Below are 17,431 nucleotides of genomic sequence, written 5' to 3'. Positions count from 1 at the left end.
TGAGGGCCTTGAGCATCTGTCGAGCTAAGGGGGAGAGGCTATTTCTCATTTTTATTTGGGGAAGAAAGGGAAAGTAATGAGGGGTTGAAATTGGCTTTAGTTTTATCACAAATTCTTGTTACTTTTAGTTTAGTTAAACAAATCCAAGAACTGTCCTAATATTTTATTTTTCATTTTTGTTTTAACTAAGAGTTATTATTTCTCTCTGTAATTTTTGGGAAGTGTGTTAGTTGGATTGTTTGAAAAGAAAACTTAATCCTGCATAGCATTGTAACCAAGCAAGCAAGGAGAATTGAGGAAAAACTGAAGAAGAAAGACTCATGTCATTTGCAGAAAATCAATTAGTTTCGTGTAGTGAACACTGCTGCAAAATTCATTGCTGTTATTGGAGCTAACCCTCTATTGCTGACGCATTTATAAACATACTTGCGATGACAGTAACGTTGCACTGACAATACCCTGATTTACTGTTCTGGTTCAGATCTTGATGTCCCTGTCTTTGTTGATATGTGTGTTAAATGAGTTATTTGAGTTGTTTTCTCTCCCTGTCTCTCATTGTCCTTGGCACAGATCTCAAAGCGGTACTGTCAGAACAAACTGCTTGGACTGTCTGGATAGAACAAACAGCGTGCAGGCTTTCTTTGGCTTAGAGGTAGGAAAAACAGTGTCCAGATACACAACTACTCCTGATGCTTCTGCAGCAATTAGGCTGTAAAAGTAGCATTACCTTCCCTGTGAAAGATGAGTTAAAATGTTTCGTAGATGGCAGTTTGATTTATAGCGTGATACTTTTCTTGTTTTGGGGCAACCCAGATCTTAGTAGTTACAGGAGCAGTAGCTGTAATTAAACAGTAGTCATGCAGCATTATGAAAAATGTTCATTCTTTTTTTAGGTGTCAGTTTCTTACGTCTGTTAAGGTTCAGGCTTGCAATTCTAGAAGAGGTAGTAGTGTTATAGTCCTTCACAAAAACACTTGCATTCACAATTACTCTATTAGATTAAGTTCTTCGGCACATAGGATTACTGTTCTTAGCATCTGGCAGTGCTGTGTGTATTCATATTTTCACAGTGCTGTGCTGTGAATTCACGGGACAATATCATGCTTGAGGCTTTGGCCACACTCAAATTGAGTAGTTAAAAATTAACCATGGGATTCAGTCCTCCTGCAGGGTTGTGCTTCAGCATATTGTCTTGCTATTGGAACAAAGGTTTTATCCTCCAGGCTTATACAGTAGAGCTGGAACACATGAACCTCATAGGAATTGATGGAGTAAAATAGTACTGCTTGGGCTAAAAAAGTGGCTCTGAAAAACATTTGCATGTTTAAAAAGGAAAAGTTATGGGTGCTGCAACATCAGACTAAGTAAAACGATTATTCTTTTGGTTTCTGAATTGTATTTAATTAAAATGCTCTAGGTTTAGCATCTATAGGAGGATTTTCTGTGAGAACTGCAAAATCCATTGGCTGCTATGCATGCATTTATCAAGTGAACACAGTTGCCAGTTCACTGGTGCTTTAGTCAAAGGGAATACTGAACTGTCTACCCTCATGCAAATACTCTGAAAATTGTTCTCTTAACATTCAACATCAGTACATACTGCAGCAGATACAACACAGTTTGAGAGATCTAATGCCTTTTTTTCTCTATTGTTTCAGCTCTGTATTTACCACAGGAGGGTACACATTTTAACTACTAGAATTAAGAAAAATAATTATTTTTCTTTAGTTCACTGTGTGTTGAAAAGAGTAGCAGCAGGCTTTGAAAATCTCACAGCATTGTATTGCATTATGTAGTTTATATATCCGTCCATCCTGTATTGACCTTGCTGTGGGGGAGAGAAATGATTACCTTACAGTCTTTTCTGGTCCTAAATCTGTTTGCTGCAGTTTAACAGTTCACTGTAGATAGAAATGCAAACTTGAAGTAAGCAATTAGGTTATCTTAAATGAGCCGTGAGAAACATCGCCTCTTATATTTTACTGATAATACAGTAGCTTTCTATGGCGTAAGAACAAATCGTTATACACTCTTAATGCGTATAAAACTTACATGGCAAACTTAACTTTGTGGCTCTTTTATCTTTCTGATCCTTTTAAGAACAGGATTAAATACTGTCTTTTTTTTTTTTACCACATGTGCCAGATTTTTCCTTGGTGAGAGCTAAATTATGATTTCAGCTAAAATATGAGAGCTAAAAGTATAAAACCAGTTAATAAGAAAGAAAATGCTAAATCCTCAAGAGCTGCTTACTTAATGTTAAAGTTCTGTTTAAATGAGATATTTAAATTCTTATTTTTTTTAACATTATAGATACTTGATATAACAAGTACTGAGCTCTGGATGACCACCTAAAACTACAAGATGAAACATCCAGTTTCTGAAGCTTCTTCTCTTGTTTATTTCTACTTAATTTTGTCTGCAAGCTTCATTTTGTAACTTTTGTTAATTCCTGCCCAACCTTCAGAATTTTGCCTTTATGTCATTTTATGTTCATCATCTTAGATGACTCCTTCTTGCTGTTGGACTCAAGGTTTTAAGGATTTTAAAAAGCTCTTGAAAATAGCTCTTTTTGGGTTTTTTAGTTTTAATTTTTGATATTTGTTTTCAGTATTATGTTGGTAGCCACAGACAATAGAAACTTACTTGACTTTTTTAAAATAATTATGATTCCATAAACCACTATTTCAAACAAGGTACAGTGTCCCATTCTACATCCATTAGCATAATGCTACATTTAAGTAATGTATTTAAATGTAAAATAATACATTTGTATGTATTATATGTATACCATTTAAATGCATTTAATGTAGACCGTGCATCATGGAAAATGAATTCAGGCATACTGATTGTAAGGGTAAAGATTGCTGTGTGTTACGCATGTAAGCAGAGTGAATGACAGAAGCTGTTGCTGTTTCACTGACTGCAAAGCTCTGTTGCCGCTGCATTTGATAATAGTGGTCAGTGTGTTTGGTATTACGTTTTTTTGGGAAGAACATGAATTTCTCTAATTCTAAATTATGTAAGTAGAAAGACTTGAGAACCAAAAATAGCTTACCTTGTAACTAGGGAATTTTTAGATGAAAATGTTTACATATCAACTACATAATTCTTTTCCTATATTACTACCTATCTTTAAAAGAAAATGAAATGCTGGTGCTAGTTACATGCACGTTGCAGCCTTTCAAATGTGACACGGTATCAGTCTGTTCAGAATGATACTTATAAACCAAAGGTTTTTTTTGTTTTGTGCATATATGTTGAAAAAATGTGATGTACCTTTTAATAAATACGTTTAAAGATTTTTCTTTTGCAAATGCTGTCTTCAACTGTTGCAGATGCTAACAAAACAGCTGGAGGTATTAGGACTAGCTGAGAAGCCTCAGTTGGTTACTCGCTTTCAGGAAGTTTTCCGATCCATGTGGTCTGTGAATGGTGATTCTGTTAGTAAAATTTATGCTGGAACTGGAGCCCTTGAAGGAAAAGCTAAGGTAAAGTACATTTTATTAAGAACTTGCAGTATTCAGTATGGATTTAAAAAAAATCTATCAATAATATAGCAACTATGAGATTTTCTTTTTTAAAATGTGCTTTTGTTGTAATCCTAAAAAACCAACCAAACAAAAAAAATTAACATAAAAAGGTTGGTTATGTTGATAATGAGATCTTGTTTCAGTACATCCTTTCTTAGCCATACCCATGCCTCCCAGATAACACCATTCTGTAGTAAAAGATGAGGCTCAAAACCCATTTCTTTAGATCATATTTCAGAAAAATGTATATTCAAATCAGCTTTAGTTTCTTTGAATATTTTCATTTTTGTCTCTGTACCTCTGCCTCCTATTGTTTCAGTTTCATTACTATGTCTCCTTTCTACTGAAATGTGTTTTGCTGGATGTTGTTGTTCATACTTTTAGTGTTTATTAACAGTGTTAAAATTAAACAGGTTGCAGCTGGGTGTTTTTTGTTTGCATGTTCCTCCAGCTATTTCTGTTTAGTTTTGCAATTACTGGAAAAAACCCAAATTCTGTTTTTACCTTGCTTTCTAATGTTGTGTAACAATTCCATACTGCATGACAGTGTAATGCTGTGTTTCTCTTCAACTTGCTTTGTCTTTGTTGATGCCTGAGTGTACAGATTTTCTAATGCTGTCTTTTATTTTTCTTCTAACAATGTTGGGTTTTTTTGTCTCCATAATTCTCTCTCTTATCAGGTGATACCTGTCAAGACAAACAAATGTTGAACCATAGCAATTTTTGCCCTTAGTTCCTTCAAGCATTTATTTTCATACTGTTCTTTTTATTCAAGAATGTGCTGCTTCTCATTCCATAGTATATACTATGTACTCATAGTCGACTGTGTTGTTTTTCTGTCACTTGTTCATTCAAACCATATCAGGGTTCTTCTCTGTACAAGGCATTGCAGTAAGCTACATAAAAAGAAAATAAGTGAAATAGACTTGTTGCTTACTCTAACCTTAATTGGTGCATACAAGACCTTTTCATTTGGGAATTTTCATTTTCATACAAGACCTTTTCATTTGGGAATTGCTTGTATTTTAGTATAGAGTGGAATTTGGTTGAAGATGTTTAGTTTTATTTTCTTACAAAAATGTCACCCAGACCGTTAGGAAAACTACAGTAAGTATTTTATGGGGTGTTTCCCCTTCTTCTGACTTTCTCATTCAACCTTACTTGTTTCTTTTTGTAAATTAATAGTTTTCTACCATTCATTTGGCTACTTAAATTTTCTACTTTGTAAAATGCATTTACTGTATTTACGCTTCCATTTTTAATGTTTACAACACAGAGTACATTTACTCTGTTGTCTCTGTAATAACACAGGATCCCTGCCCTGGTACAACTGTTAATGAGTACCACATCTCATAAATCAAACACAGCATCGCTGACAGAGGTCCGTCTATTTGAAGAGGATCTTTAGTACTTGCAAAGCCATACAATACTTGCCATTGTTTCAGTGAAACCTGACCAGGTCACTACTCAATATATTTTTGAGTACTCTGATAATATACTTTGCAATGTAGTTTTTAAGTTGTTAGCTGTATTATCATTTCTCAAATGAAAAGTTTGATGGTTGAAATTTCTTGCTTGTCAGTTTGATTCTTCAAAGTCCAAGAACAGTTAGAAGTAAGAATATGGACATTCAGGATAGGAGAAAAAATATTTTAACCTTAAAAGTGTTAATATACATTTCTATACTGAAAAAGAATCCTTTTTAAAGTATTTTAATACTCGTTACATCTAACTCCTTACCTACTCTTTCTTTTGCTTTCTCTGGGTTCCTTTCAATTAATTGCCTGATATATGAATGGTGAGTGTGTTTTTTGGATCATGTCATAAGTTATACATTGTCTGACAGAAAGGGAGCAGCATCCTATTAAAATCCTATTGCAATAGTATGCTCCTCAACACCTCATCCACATTGTCTTCCAAAAATCATGGTGCCAGTTTACTACTACTTATCCTTGACAAAAGAGTAGTTTCTTTCGTGTTGTGTAGTACAATTCATAGAACTAAATGGTGGGCAAGTTTTGTAGTTTTCTTAAGCTTTAGTCTTTTTTTTCTTATTCATTTAAGAGACCTTCATGAACAATGCGAACTGTAAACTTGGAGTATTTTTTATAATAATGTAATACCATGCAGCATCCCTGATGGATTACAGTCTATATTTCATATCCGTGCAATAGCATGTGTTTGCTCACCTCACACTCAAAATACACTTGTTTGCATAGGACACAATAAACCATGTAATCAAGAAAATGTCTTTGTGCCTGTCAACGTCAGTGCTGTGTAGACAGATTAACACTGCTGGTTTTTGAATCGAGTATGAGACTGCATGACATGTTGATTACATTATCCTCTAGGTGTCTGACCCACAGGGAATACCTGTAGTAGCAGTACATCTCTTGGAGATTCTTGTTTAGTTCAGGTAGTTGGACACTTGTTTTGGAGCACTGTTCAATTGTGCCACTTGTGTGCAGTGTGTGCAACGACAGTGTCTTTGTATGTACGTAGCTATAGATTAGTGTATATGTTCCTTCTGGGATACTGCATGAGACTTGCATGTTATTTTAAAAAGATAAGGGGTCTTAGTAAGTTGAAGCAATCTCTTTTTTTAACATGAATATTTCAGAATGTGAATTCTGCACTAATATGTTCATATGTGCATACACATACCTATTCATGTATCATGACATTTGGACTCAAGTGCTTGCTCATCTCTCACTATTTGGGGAAAAAAATAAAATCCCATATCATGGTCAAAACATGGCACTATGTCAATTTAATTTTTGAAGACCAGGGGTTTAGGAAAAAAAATTATTCTCCTCCCTGCAGTATTTTGTCTAATCTAAAGAATTTAAACTGGAATAATCTGGTTGTTAGATATGCCTTGAAGGTAATACTGTGTTATTTAGCATTTGGGGGGGGGGAAAGCACACGTAGTACAGTAGGCTCAGAAAACTTTATTTAACACTTGAAGAAGGAAATTGCCTTAGATTTTAAAATCATTAATGCAGTTTGCAAATATGTTACTGAATATTGCCAATGTTATTGTAAGCAGTGTCCAACATAAAATATTTTATACGTGTTCCTCCCTAACAGGCTGGAAAGCTGAAGGATGGTGCTCGTTCTGTGACCAGAACGATTCAAAATAACTTTTTTGATAGCTCCAAGCAGGAGGCCATTGATGTTTTGTTATTGGGAAATACCCTAAATAGTGATTTAGCAGATAAAGCACGGGCTCTCTTAACCACCAGCAGTTTACGCGGTATGTGTCTTTCAGGATTTTAATGTCTGATAACTATTTGGTGTAAGAAAGCTGTATGGAGTCTGTTTTCAAAGCAATATTGGAAAGTATAAATGCTATTTTATGTTCTGTTGTCTTATTAAAATATGAAAGTTACTTCTGCTTTACTAATATTACCAAACTAACATGCAGCAGTAATTTGTTTACTGTTTATATTTTGTTGATGTCTGGTGGTATAATAAATAAGTGTTTGTGGAGTGTATTTGTCAGAACTTTACTGTAGATTCATGTTAGATATGTTCTGTTCAGTTCTTCAAATCCATTTATAGCAAGTGTTAATCATGACAATTACATGCTGAATTTGGAGAAAAAAAAATCCTGATTCATTAAAATATTAGGGTTTTTTATTGTTTATTAAATGTCTTCCTTAATTTGATCTGTCATGTCAGTGAAGAAATTCTCACCATGGTGTTAAACTAGATAGAAAGCATTTATTCTTTTCTCAAGCTGAAGAATGCTGGGATTTATCTTCATTTTGGTTTCTAAGGTACTGAGGAACAAAAGGGCTTTTGGTAATGGAAGAAAATTTAAGATACCAGGAGCTATCAGAAAATTCCTCATGAATAATTTTCCATCACAAAATGTTTTTTTGTGAGAAGCCTTTCCCAGGAATGTGTGCACCACAAAAGCTTGTCAGGCAGTGGGTTCAATTCTACATCAAGATCAGAGAGATCTCAGTGAGAAACTCGACTTAGGCAGAATAGCCATGTGTTACAAGGCAGTGGTTCACCTAATCAGAGTTGAACCACAGCATCCTGCATCCCCAAACAGAGGTGTAGCCTACATGGTCACCCGGACTAAAGTCACATCCCATCCTTCTGCAGGTCTGATGGGCAGGGAAATAGTAAGTAGGCCAGGTGTGGGGCTGTGTTTAGAGTGCTCTCCTGGGATATAAAAAATGGAGGAGCTAATTCTTGGGCAAAGAAGGAACTTAAATTTGAGTCTTCTTTCCAAGACCCCAGGTAAGAGTATCCCAAATGGTAGTTATTGCCATTTTTAGGGTTTAATAACATCCTTAATTTTTCCTTTTCTCCCCGCTTCCCCCTTTTCCTGGATACTTCTCAACCTAGAATGAGAAAAATGTGTCGAAACTTCAGTGCAAATCTGTGGCACAAGAAAAAAAATTCTTGCCCAGTTGTACTCTTCATCTTGTGGGTATTTATATATTTCCTATATGGAACCTGAAAGACTGTTTTCCTCGCATTTCTTTACCACAAGATTTCATGTTATCGTAACTTTTCCTGTATCTGAAACCTGCTAAATCAGCGTTACCTCAAAATTAGTTGAAAGTTTTTGCTGCTTCTCACTTTCTCTGTGAATGCAAGCTGTCCTTTCAATTTTTGCAGTTCCTGTCAGCTGAGGAACATTAATCACTCTTCACTGAACATAATGTCTTTGCATTGTCTGCTAGGTGGTGAATGAACTAGAAAGATACTTCATCGTATGTAAATCCATCACTAATACAGCAAGAAAAGAGAATTTGTTAATATTGATGTGGAACTTTTTAGATTTTGCAGCATAAAAGATGTGCTTTAACTGATGCAAATTATGTGTAATAAATTGTATGTTACAGCATGTTCTCTCACATATTGCTGGAAAATTTTAAAAAACAATTACTTATTTGACTAATTTTTTTCTTGTTTCCTTCTTACTGCATCCGTAGTTTCAGAGCAATCCTTACAATCAGGTATAGTATAGTAAATTAAGCTGTAAATATCTGAGCAGCTATTGTTCTCCTCTGCCTTTTTTCTTGTGCCTATTTGCATAATATTTGGTTGTGGGCTCACATTTTCCTAGTAGTGTTTGGATCTGGCATTCCTGTGCCCCAAAATCATTTAATCCAAGAAAAACTCTTTATTAAAAAGAAAAGTGAAAATATAAGGGATGAAAAATGTTGCAGTTGTGCTTGGGTGTGAGTTATGAAAAGAGGCAACCAATTATTTGGGTTTTATTTTTGCAGATGCTTTATTCTAGCTGTAGAGGAATTTGCTTTTTTATCTGGTTTGGGAGCTTCTGTATTTTTGTTTTTGTAAATGTTTTGTTTAGGATAAGAGGTAAAATTCTTCAGTACAATTTATAACTTCATCTTTTTTGCCATTAGAAGGCTCTACCTGCTTGTGGTCTTGAATGAGACGGACTGGTTTTGTAATATCTCCCAGCAAAGGTTAACGTTGTACTGGAACAATCTGAAATAACATGCTGACACTTGTGTTTTGTGGAACAAAAGTACAGTCAAAGCCACTGAGATATGGTTACCTCTGCACGTGACACAAAATGAAAGTATTAGAGCATCTCTTTAGGTAAAACTGTCAGTGAAGAGAAGGTCAGAAGAGGGAACTTTGTAATTAACTCCTAATCTTCTACTCTGAGACATTGCAGTAATATCTTGACCAATGGCCATGATGTTGGGTTTAAAATATGAGAGGTTGACTTTGGAGGATTCAGCAATACCAAGTAAAGACATAATACATAAAGAAATGATATGTACTAATAAGAATGTGTAGAGATGAGCCAGATAGAGAAAAATGACATGAAAGATCTCTTCAATTTAAGATATTCTGAAAACTCATAGTTATTATCTTTGTAAGTTAGAAATATAAGCAACATAATGCCTTTGAACTTTGTTTTCAAAGTTTTTGAATTCTTAGTGGAAATTCTCCTTTTTATTGTAATATAAGATGTTTACATGAAGCTGCTCCATTTGGGAAGATGTGATCTATACATTTTCCATATTTTTAAGGGAGAGCTGTGATTACTTGTCAGCTGTGTAACACTTCATCATCTCCTTGTTCCCAGAAACTATTATTTAAAATAAAATACTCCTAATGCTCGTATGTTCAGATTTTACTATGTGTTAAGAAAATTTAAATGGCCATTTCTGAGCTGTTGCCTTATCAGAGTTCATTGTGCTACCTCTTGGAAGTAGGTTCAGTGAAACCAGATCAGATGCTTAAGTTTCTGGGTGAGAAGAAAAAAATACGTTCTTAATACCTGGGAAGACAAAGGGAGAGGAGGGGGGAAGGAAACAAGGAAGCTCTTAATTGTTCAGACGAGTGTCCCATTTTAAGAGAATAGTGGAGTTGTGCACAGTATCCCCTGAACCTCTGTGCTCAGAGAGTAGCCACTAGCCCCAGGTGGGTAGTGAGAGGGTAGGATGCTTGGAAGAAAGCATGAAGATTTGTTGTTGGCTAGATTGTTGTTCAAATACATTTGAAGTGTTTAAAGCTTCCCCCTCCCGCCCCTCGGAAAACCATTTCAACAGTAATCTGTATTTTTGAGGTTTAAATGTTTTTTCCCTTTACATTTGTCTCAGCTTTGCTTTTTCTATTAGTGTTTTACTGTATCTACTTAACTCTTACTGAGTACTTAAATAATGAAATCTGAGTTACAGGTAACATACATCTGAAATTAGCTGATTCACTGGCATTTTGTCAATGTGAAAAACTGTTTATTGGAATAAACAGTCACATTGTCATTTATGGTGTTGCCATCTAGACTATATCTGCCTGGCTTATAACTCATGAAGAGTCGTAACTTCCTGATGTAACATTTCACTGTGGGTATCATCTGAATACAAATTGCATATATTGAAACATATCTACAGTAATTTGGATGTTGTAGTAAAACAGTTCAATCAAGTTTGGTTGCACAGAATATCCCACCAAGAATTTTAAATTAATACTCCTTTTGTAGAACTGATTTCCAAATATCTGCCTGCCTTTAGGCAGTTAAAGTATTTTTGCTGCAAAATAACAGAAAATGTAATTGATTGGATTTTTAACATTGTGGAGTGAGACATAATTTTGTTGAAAAGATAAAGAGCCAGAAATGTGTAGGAAGATAATGTATGCAGGAGGCTCAGGAGCTCTGAAAAACAATTGGCTGGGTATTTTGGAAAGCAGATTAAAATTTTATTTTTTTCTTTATTCTAATTTAGAAAAAGAGTAATTCTACAATTTAGAAAGCTTGCTAGTTTAAAAGTATGAATTTCATGTTTGTAATAAGCATGTTGTCAGTTCACTTCTAAAGTTAGATTCTATCCTGGTAAGATTTTTCACATTAGGGGTTCATGACAATGTCAGGAGTTAAATAGGCAGTAATTCAATTTTGCAGCTTTTCTTAAAAGCTGCTTGGTAGCAAATATTAACTATTTGGAGTAACTATTTAAAATTAAGCTGAAAATTGCTAAATTTGCATCAGTAAAAGAAGGAACTGGAGAGAATAAAAGTCCAAACTCTGCTTTAAAACTTGCTCAGAGTACTAAAAAGGCTAATCTGTGCAGATCTTCAAAGCTATTTGTGATGCTAATATGGATTTCTCTGGTTCACCTAATCCTTTGGATAATTTGGGTCCTTGTATATATGGTGGCTACAACTTTTCTTGGATTGGTTTCTCTTCAGTGGTCAGGTGCTTGGGTAGCTTCTGTCCTTGACACTTGGAGGCTTTTCTGGCATTTGGTGGACTTCCTGACTTGACAGTTACCTAGTGTGTAGATGCATTCAGAAGTAGACTCAGTATTTGGCTCTCATCTGAAGGTGTAAAGTATTCTGTTGGCTCCTTGCTATTTTCTTGACTTCATTTACCTGGATTATGATAAAGAAGTCGTATCCCCAAGCATGATCTGCTTGCAGTACCCCAAGGAGTCACCGGTCAGTTCATTGTCTTTTGTATGTGTTTAGCCCATATATGGATATTATTTGTTCAGCAGTGAAAGAGTTCATAAACAACAAATACAATATATTATTTTTTAATATTTTTTTCTAGTTTGTTTCAAAACCATGAGGGCTATAGAATCTCTGATTTTTGTTTTAATTGGGTAGCCAAGATTCTGTAGCAAATTTAAAGGTGATAAACTTAATAACTAAAAAGACAACAACAGCTCACGAATCATCCTATTTTGGGGATTTGAATGAAAATATTGTGCCCAGTAGCTGACCATTTTGCAAGACAGCACACAGTGGAAGGAAGAGTGCCATCTAATATTGTTTATACAATTGTCGCAGAGTCTCATAACCATAAGACTATTCAAAATAGGTAAATTAATATCACTTAGGTAAAGTACAATGCAAACAATACTGTTTACACCTGATGGAATTTTTATTCCACTGAGATTAAGGAAAAAAAGGAAAGTAATTTTAAAAAATATTCAGATCGGTTCATTTGCATTAGGAAATATATTTGTATATTTTGTAGCTGATTTATGAAGGGACTTTAAAAATCTCTGTAACTCTAGTGTCTGACCATTGAAGAATATTTTTTTGTTTGTTTGTTTCTCACAGTGCCCTTTACAGATGGGTCATTACTCTCTCTCCCATCTGGCAGATAGAAACAAGGCACAGAGAAAGGCTGGTGTGACAGAGCAATGAGTTGAATTGTTTTGAATCCTAGCCTACTTTCCTTGCTAAATCAGAATTTTAGGAATTCAACTGACCTAATAATTCAGATTTGTGGCTTAAATAGACATACTCTAACATTACAAATTAATGTACCTTATCTGTTTTAGTAAGTGTAGTATATCAGTAATTTTTGCACTAGTAGAAATTAACATATCTGTAAGTTGTTTTTGTAATGGAGATTGAATTTCATAAATGTAATCTGTGAAAATGAGGTAGATATCTGTGTTGGCATGTATGAAAAATAATGGTTTCCATAGAGACTCACAGAAAGGGTGAAAGTGACAGATATTTATAAAACATAGAAATTATGTTTCTTTCATATATTATTTATATATATATATTACTTTGAGCAAATTACTACTGTCTTTCATTCAGTCAGTACCCTACCCAGACAAGTAATGTCTGCAAATGTACTTTCCCTTGTGAAAAGCTGCATTCATCTTACTTTCACAGTTTAACTTTCTATATGTCTGTGCATGGATTTGTTGCCGTTTTTTTAAGGGAAATATCTCATTGCCAAGTTTTCTGAAGAAACATTCTATATAAAAATAATGTCTTTTCAAATGTTTTTGCAGCATCTGTAAAAGTGCTAAAGAGTATGTGTGAAAACTTTTATAAGTATGCAAAACCGAAAAAAATTAGAGTCTGCGTCGGGACATGGAACGTCAACGGAGGGAAGCAGTTTCGAAGTATTGCCTTTAGAAATCAGACCCTCACTGACTGGCTTCTAGATGCACCAAAGTTAGCTGGTATTCATGAATTCCAAGGTAGGATTTGTATTCTGTCAATTTTTTCTTGAAAACTCTGATTTTTCATAATTAGATCATAAACATTAAAATAGATATATGAGGTCTTGGGTTCTTAAGTTAATTACAAACAACAAAAAGTTTTCTTAATATTTAAATGCAGATCGCAAAAGCAAGCCTGTAGATATATTTGCCATTGGATTTGAAGAAATGGTGGAGTTAAATGCAGGAAACATTGTGAATGCAAGGTAGGTGATATAATCTATTCAGTACTGGTTTAGTTGATAATCGCATTTCTTGAGTAAAATGTTATTTAAAATTTTTTTCTCCTGTTTTGTAATGGTTGGGATTAGTCTGGATTAATTTTTGACTGTATTCCAGTTCTCTCTGCCAGTTGCTGTGTGCCAGGATTGCAGATTTCATCTCAGCTTTCTCTAACAAAGCTGTGATCACTTAGATCCTGTATAATGTAATCTCAAGGATCCAGATAGTCAATACTTGACCATATTTTGGATTGCACCTTCAGCAGCCCCTCAACTTTTTCCTTCCTTTAACACTTTGAAGGAATTTACCTCCAGTGCTCATAGTGTTCTGCAGTCTCTGTGCCTTCACACTGCTGGGAACAGCGAGTCCTGTGAAATTCCTTCCAAAAGCATGTATTGTTGGTATGCCTTTATACAGTGTCTTGCATCAGATTTTGATCTCTATAAAGCAAGGCTTCCTTCCATACTGTCAGTTTTTGCTGTCATTCCATGTATTACATGCGTATATTATTGTGGAGTTTGAATTTTTCACCCTTAGTGGAGTGGGTTATGAAAATATATTTTTAACAATGGTGGGTGATACCAGTGATGAAGTCTTTATGTGTAGTCCTAGGATTGTATTCACTTTTGTCCATTGTTTTATCTGCCTGTTTTGCATGTTTTCTGGTGTTTAGCAAGCTTTAACACTGTTAGCCTTTGCACTGGCTTTTGTCTTGAGGACAAAGTGGCAGTTTATCACCCCCTAATTTCACACTATGTCTAGTTAACACTGTTTCCAGATTTGATATTTTTCATTTATCTCCAATGGTTGCTCTGAAAACCATAGGCTGTTAGGTCTCCAAAGAAGTTGCTTCTTGATCTAAGACCATGGACATCTGTCTTACAATACTGAATGAGCTCTAGGCTAGGAAGTAACTTCCTAGAAAAATTCTTAGGTTTTGCTCCTCTAGTCTAGCCTAAGAAATACAGGAAAGATAGCCCTGGCTCCTGACATTGTCTGTGGTGGTGTTGAGAAATGTGAGACAACATTTTATGAAGCTGAATTTGAAATTATGATGTCATGACAGTCTGTAGCCTGTGTCTCTGCTAGGAGGCATTTGAGCACCATTCACAACTTGGCTTTGGTATACTACCCCAAGGTTTAGTTAAGATTATTGTATGAAGCTTATTCAGTTAGATCAACAGTTTAGATACCTGCCTGATTTGTTTTCTTTTAAAACTGGTGGTTTTAATCTCACTGCTAGCACAACTAATCAGAAGCTCTGGGCTGCTGAACTGCAGAAGACTATATCAAGAGATTGCAAGTATGTGCTGCTGGCTTCTGAGCAGTTGGTGGGCGTCTGCCTTTTTGTGTTCATCAGGCCCCAGCATGCTCCTTTTATCAGGTCAGTGAACACACAGCTGAGCACAAGTTGGGTCACCTTCAGTTTGCTTTGTATTGCAAGCTAACATACAAGTCTACTAAGAAGCATATGAGGCTCTAAAAGAGCTGTTCCATCTTCTGGGGAACTAGTTGCTTAAATTCTTTTATCTTAGTTTTTAAATGCCTCATCAGTTGCCAAGAAAGCTTGAAAAGCTGAAGTGTTATATTGTTACCTGCTCAGTAGCTGTTGGCATTTTCTTAAAATAGCCCAGTGGCCTTGCTGATGAAAGAACAATGTGAAAATGTTTTCTTACCAACACAATATCATACTCTGACATACTTAAAGCTGTTAACTTCTGTGCCATTGTATTTCAAGGTTTAATAGTTGTTTAACTCTTTTAGGGATGTTGCTGTTGATACTGTAAAGACTGGCATGGGAGGCGCCACTGGTAATAAAGGTGCAGTAGCAATTCGGATGTTGTTTCATACATCCACTCTTTGCTTTGTCTGCAGTCATTTTGCTGCAGGGCAATCACAAGTTAAAGAGAGAAATGAAGACTTCGTAGAAATAGCTCGCAAGCTTGGTTTCCCAATGGTAAGCAACAATGTTCAAATTCCATAATGAATGAGAAGTTAAACCCTTTGAGCTCTAGCAGCGTCATCCAAAAGCTCTATTTGTTTTTCTTTCCCCTTCCCAGATTCCCGTGGAAATCAAATTTCTTTGTGTTAGAAGTCTCAGAGATAATCAAGTTCCCACAATTTTTGTTAAAATAAATGCAGAAAGAATAGACCCTTCCAGTGCAATGACTGATAGAGACAGGATGAAGGATGAATTCATTTTCATTAGGCATCAAGGCTTTAGCATAGGAAGGAGATTTTATAGATTGCTGACAAGCAGTAGAACTTTTGTAGGCACTGGAGTTAATCAACTATGAGAAAAAAATCCATGGGAAACAGCACTATTTTCAGTACACAGGAATGATTTTTTGCTGACTCATTTTAACTTATTTACTCATTTTTGTCAGGTTGGATTGTACAGTTCTGTACTATATTCTCATAAAGGATTATTTATTATTTAATGGTTGGACTAGATGATCTTCAAGGTCTTTTCCAACCTAGATGATTCTGTGATTATCAAACACCAAATAAATACTTGATAATTTTATCAATGCAACAAAATGCTTCCTTGAGACTTAAAGCTGTCTTAAATTTTGTAGTTAAAATATCCTTTGTTAGTTTCTGTGCAGGAGCCCAACATCTTATTTTGCATGTTTTTTTAATTTCTAAATTTGTGCCCATGGTCCTGTTTCAGTTTTTCTTGAAAGTACTGTATTCTTATGGTCCCCAGAAACAGTTTCCTAAATGCTGCTGTTTTAATCTGCCAGTGTATCTGCTTTGATTTACTTAAAGGCAACTGAAAATTCAAAACAAAGAGAGAAGTGAAAGTTCTCACTTTAAACCCTAGGCTTTGTTTAAACAAACAGAGCCCTTCTGTCTCTCCCTAGCCATGAAAATTGTATGTAACTGAAAAGTCTTCAATTAAATCTAATAATAAAGCCCTTGGTTTGTAGTTTGTCAGGGTATTGTGCCACAAGATCCCAGGGTAGTGTTTTGTTCTCCTTTGTAACCTCTTTGTGACACAGGTAGCAGTCATCATCTTAGAGCAGACTTCTAAAACAGGGGTAGAAATACAAAGAATTTTAGAATCCAATTCAGATGATTCATGTTTCTTTAGAAATGCAGACTACATAAGAAATGTTACTTCTTCTTTCATGTTGTGTATGTGTGAATACCATACAGTTGGCCATGTTGTTCTAACCATATGAACACTAAATACGAACATGTATTTCAGTTGTTCTCATCAGCTAGAAATGATGCATATTTTACAGTTAAAAACTGAACTTCTGCACCTGGAAGTAGTAAATTTGTCACTTGCTTGTTTTTAGCTTCATTGTGTGCTTCTGTTTTACAGGGAAGGATGCTCTTTTCCCATGACTATATCTTTTGGTGTGGTGACTTTAATTATCGAATAGATATTCCAAATGAGGAGGTTAAGGACCTAATACGACAACAGAACTGGGATACCCTTATAGCAGGAGACCAACTTATCAATCAGAAAAATTCTGGACAGGTATCTTGAAAACATTACCACACTTAAGAATACTTTATTTTTCTTTTTGGCTTTAGCGATTTTCTGTGGTGCTTCTGTAAATCTGTATCCTCAGCATATTTTACCTGTCACTTTTGTCCAGGTAGTGATATGGAAGGGTGGGACATAGCAACATGAAGTAACTTGTTGTAACTGACCTGAAGAGGCAATGATACGAATACAGTGACTAGCTGTAGGAGTGAGGTTTTTCTTTCTCTCCTGAAAAAAAAAGAAATTCTATCACCTCTTTAGAACTTCCTGTTGGAGTTTACTAATTACAATACTTTTCTTTTTATCGGGTGCAACTATTTTAAAAAATATTTGTAGCAGTTCCTTTGGTAATGTTACTGTTTACTTTAAATTGCTGCAGTAATAGGTCTAATGCTGTTACTGTCATTCTGTTGGAAAAAGGAGTAGTCCAAATGGTAGCCTTTTTACTTACAAAGAAAAAGAGCATGGAATAACAAAGTCTGAAGAAAGCTTCAGATTTTAAATTTTTAGGGTTTCTTGTGAGGCAGCACGTAGCAATTAAAGGAATATTTGTAATGAATCAAATTTGTGTGAAAGTGTACATTCTTTCTTTCCAGCTTTATGTGGGAATGCTGTAGATGGTAAAATGAGAGACAATCCTCTGTTGTCCATTTTCTCTACTTGCCAGCACTTTGATCATAAGCAGTGTTTTTTCT

General features: G+C 35.1%; 1 protein-coding gene across 12 annotated transcripts in view; it reads left to right on the top strand.

Moving 5' to 3' along the window:
• SYNJ1 (synaptojanin 1) overlaps positions 1-17,431 on the top strand; it is a 68,655-nt gene that overhangs the window by 22,782 nt on the left and 28,442 nt on the right. For 10 of the 12 annotated variants that reach the window (XM_074814226.1, XM_074814229.1, XM_074814228.1 and 7 more), the window contains exons 10-18: positions 571-652; positions 3,339-3,491; positions 6,624-6,789; positions 8,492-8,515; positions 12,800-12,991; positions 13,134-13,218; positions 14,478-14,618; positions 14,999-15,191; positions 16,569-16,727. In XM_074814226.1, the coding sequence (XP_074670327.1) occupies positions 571-652; positions 3,339-3,491; positions 6,624-6,789; positions 8,492-8,515; positions 12,800-12,991; positions 13,134-13,218; positions 14,478-14,618; positions 14,999-15,191; positions 16,569-16,727 (1,195 nt within the window). The remainder of the gene's footprint in view (positions 1-570; positions 653-3,338; positions 3,492-6,623; positions 6,790-8,491; positions 8,516-12,799; positions 12,992-13,133; positions 13,219-14,477; positions 14,619-14,998; positions 15,192-16,568; positions 16,728-17,431) is intronic. The other 2 variants (XM_074814223.1, XM_074814234.1) reach the window with 1 other exon arrangement.

Source organism: Strix aluco, chromosome 2 (assembly GCF_031877795.1).
Source record: "Strix aluco isolate bStrAlu1 chromosome 2, bStrAlu1.hap1, whole genome shotgun sequence".
Classification (NCBI taxonomy): Eukaryota; Metazoa; Chordata; class Aves; order Strigiformes; family Strigidae; genus Strix; species Strix aluco.
This window is presented reverse-complemented; position numbering and strand designations above follow the sequence as displayed.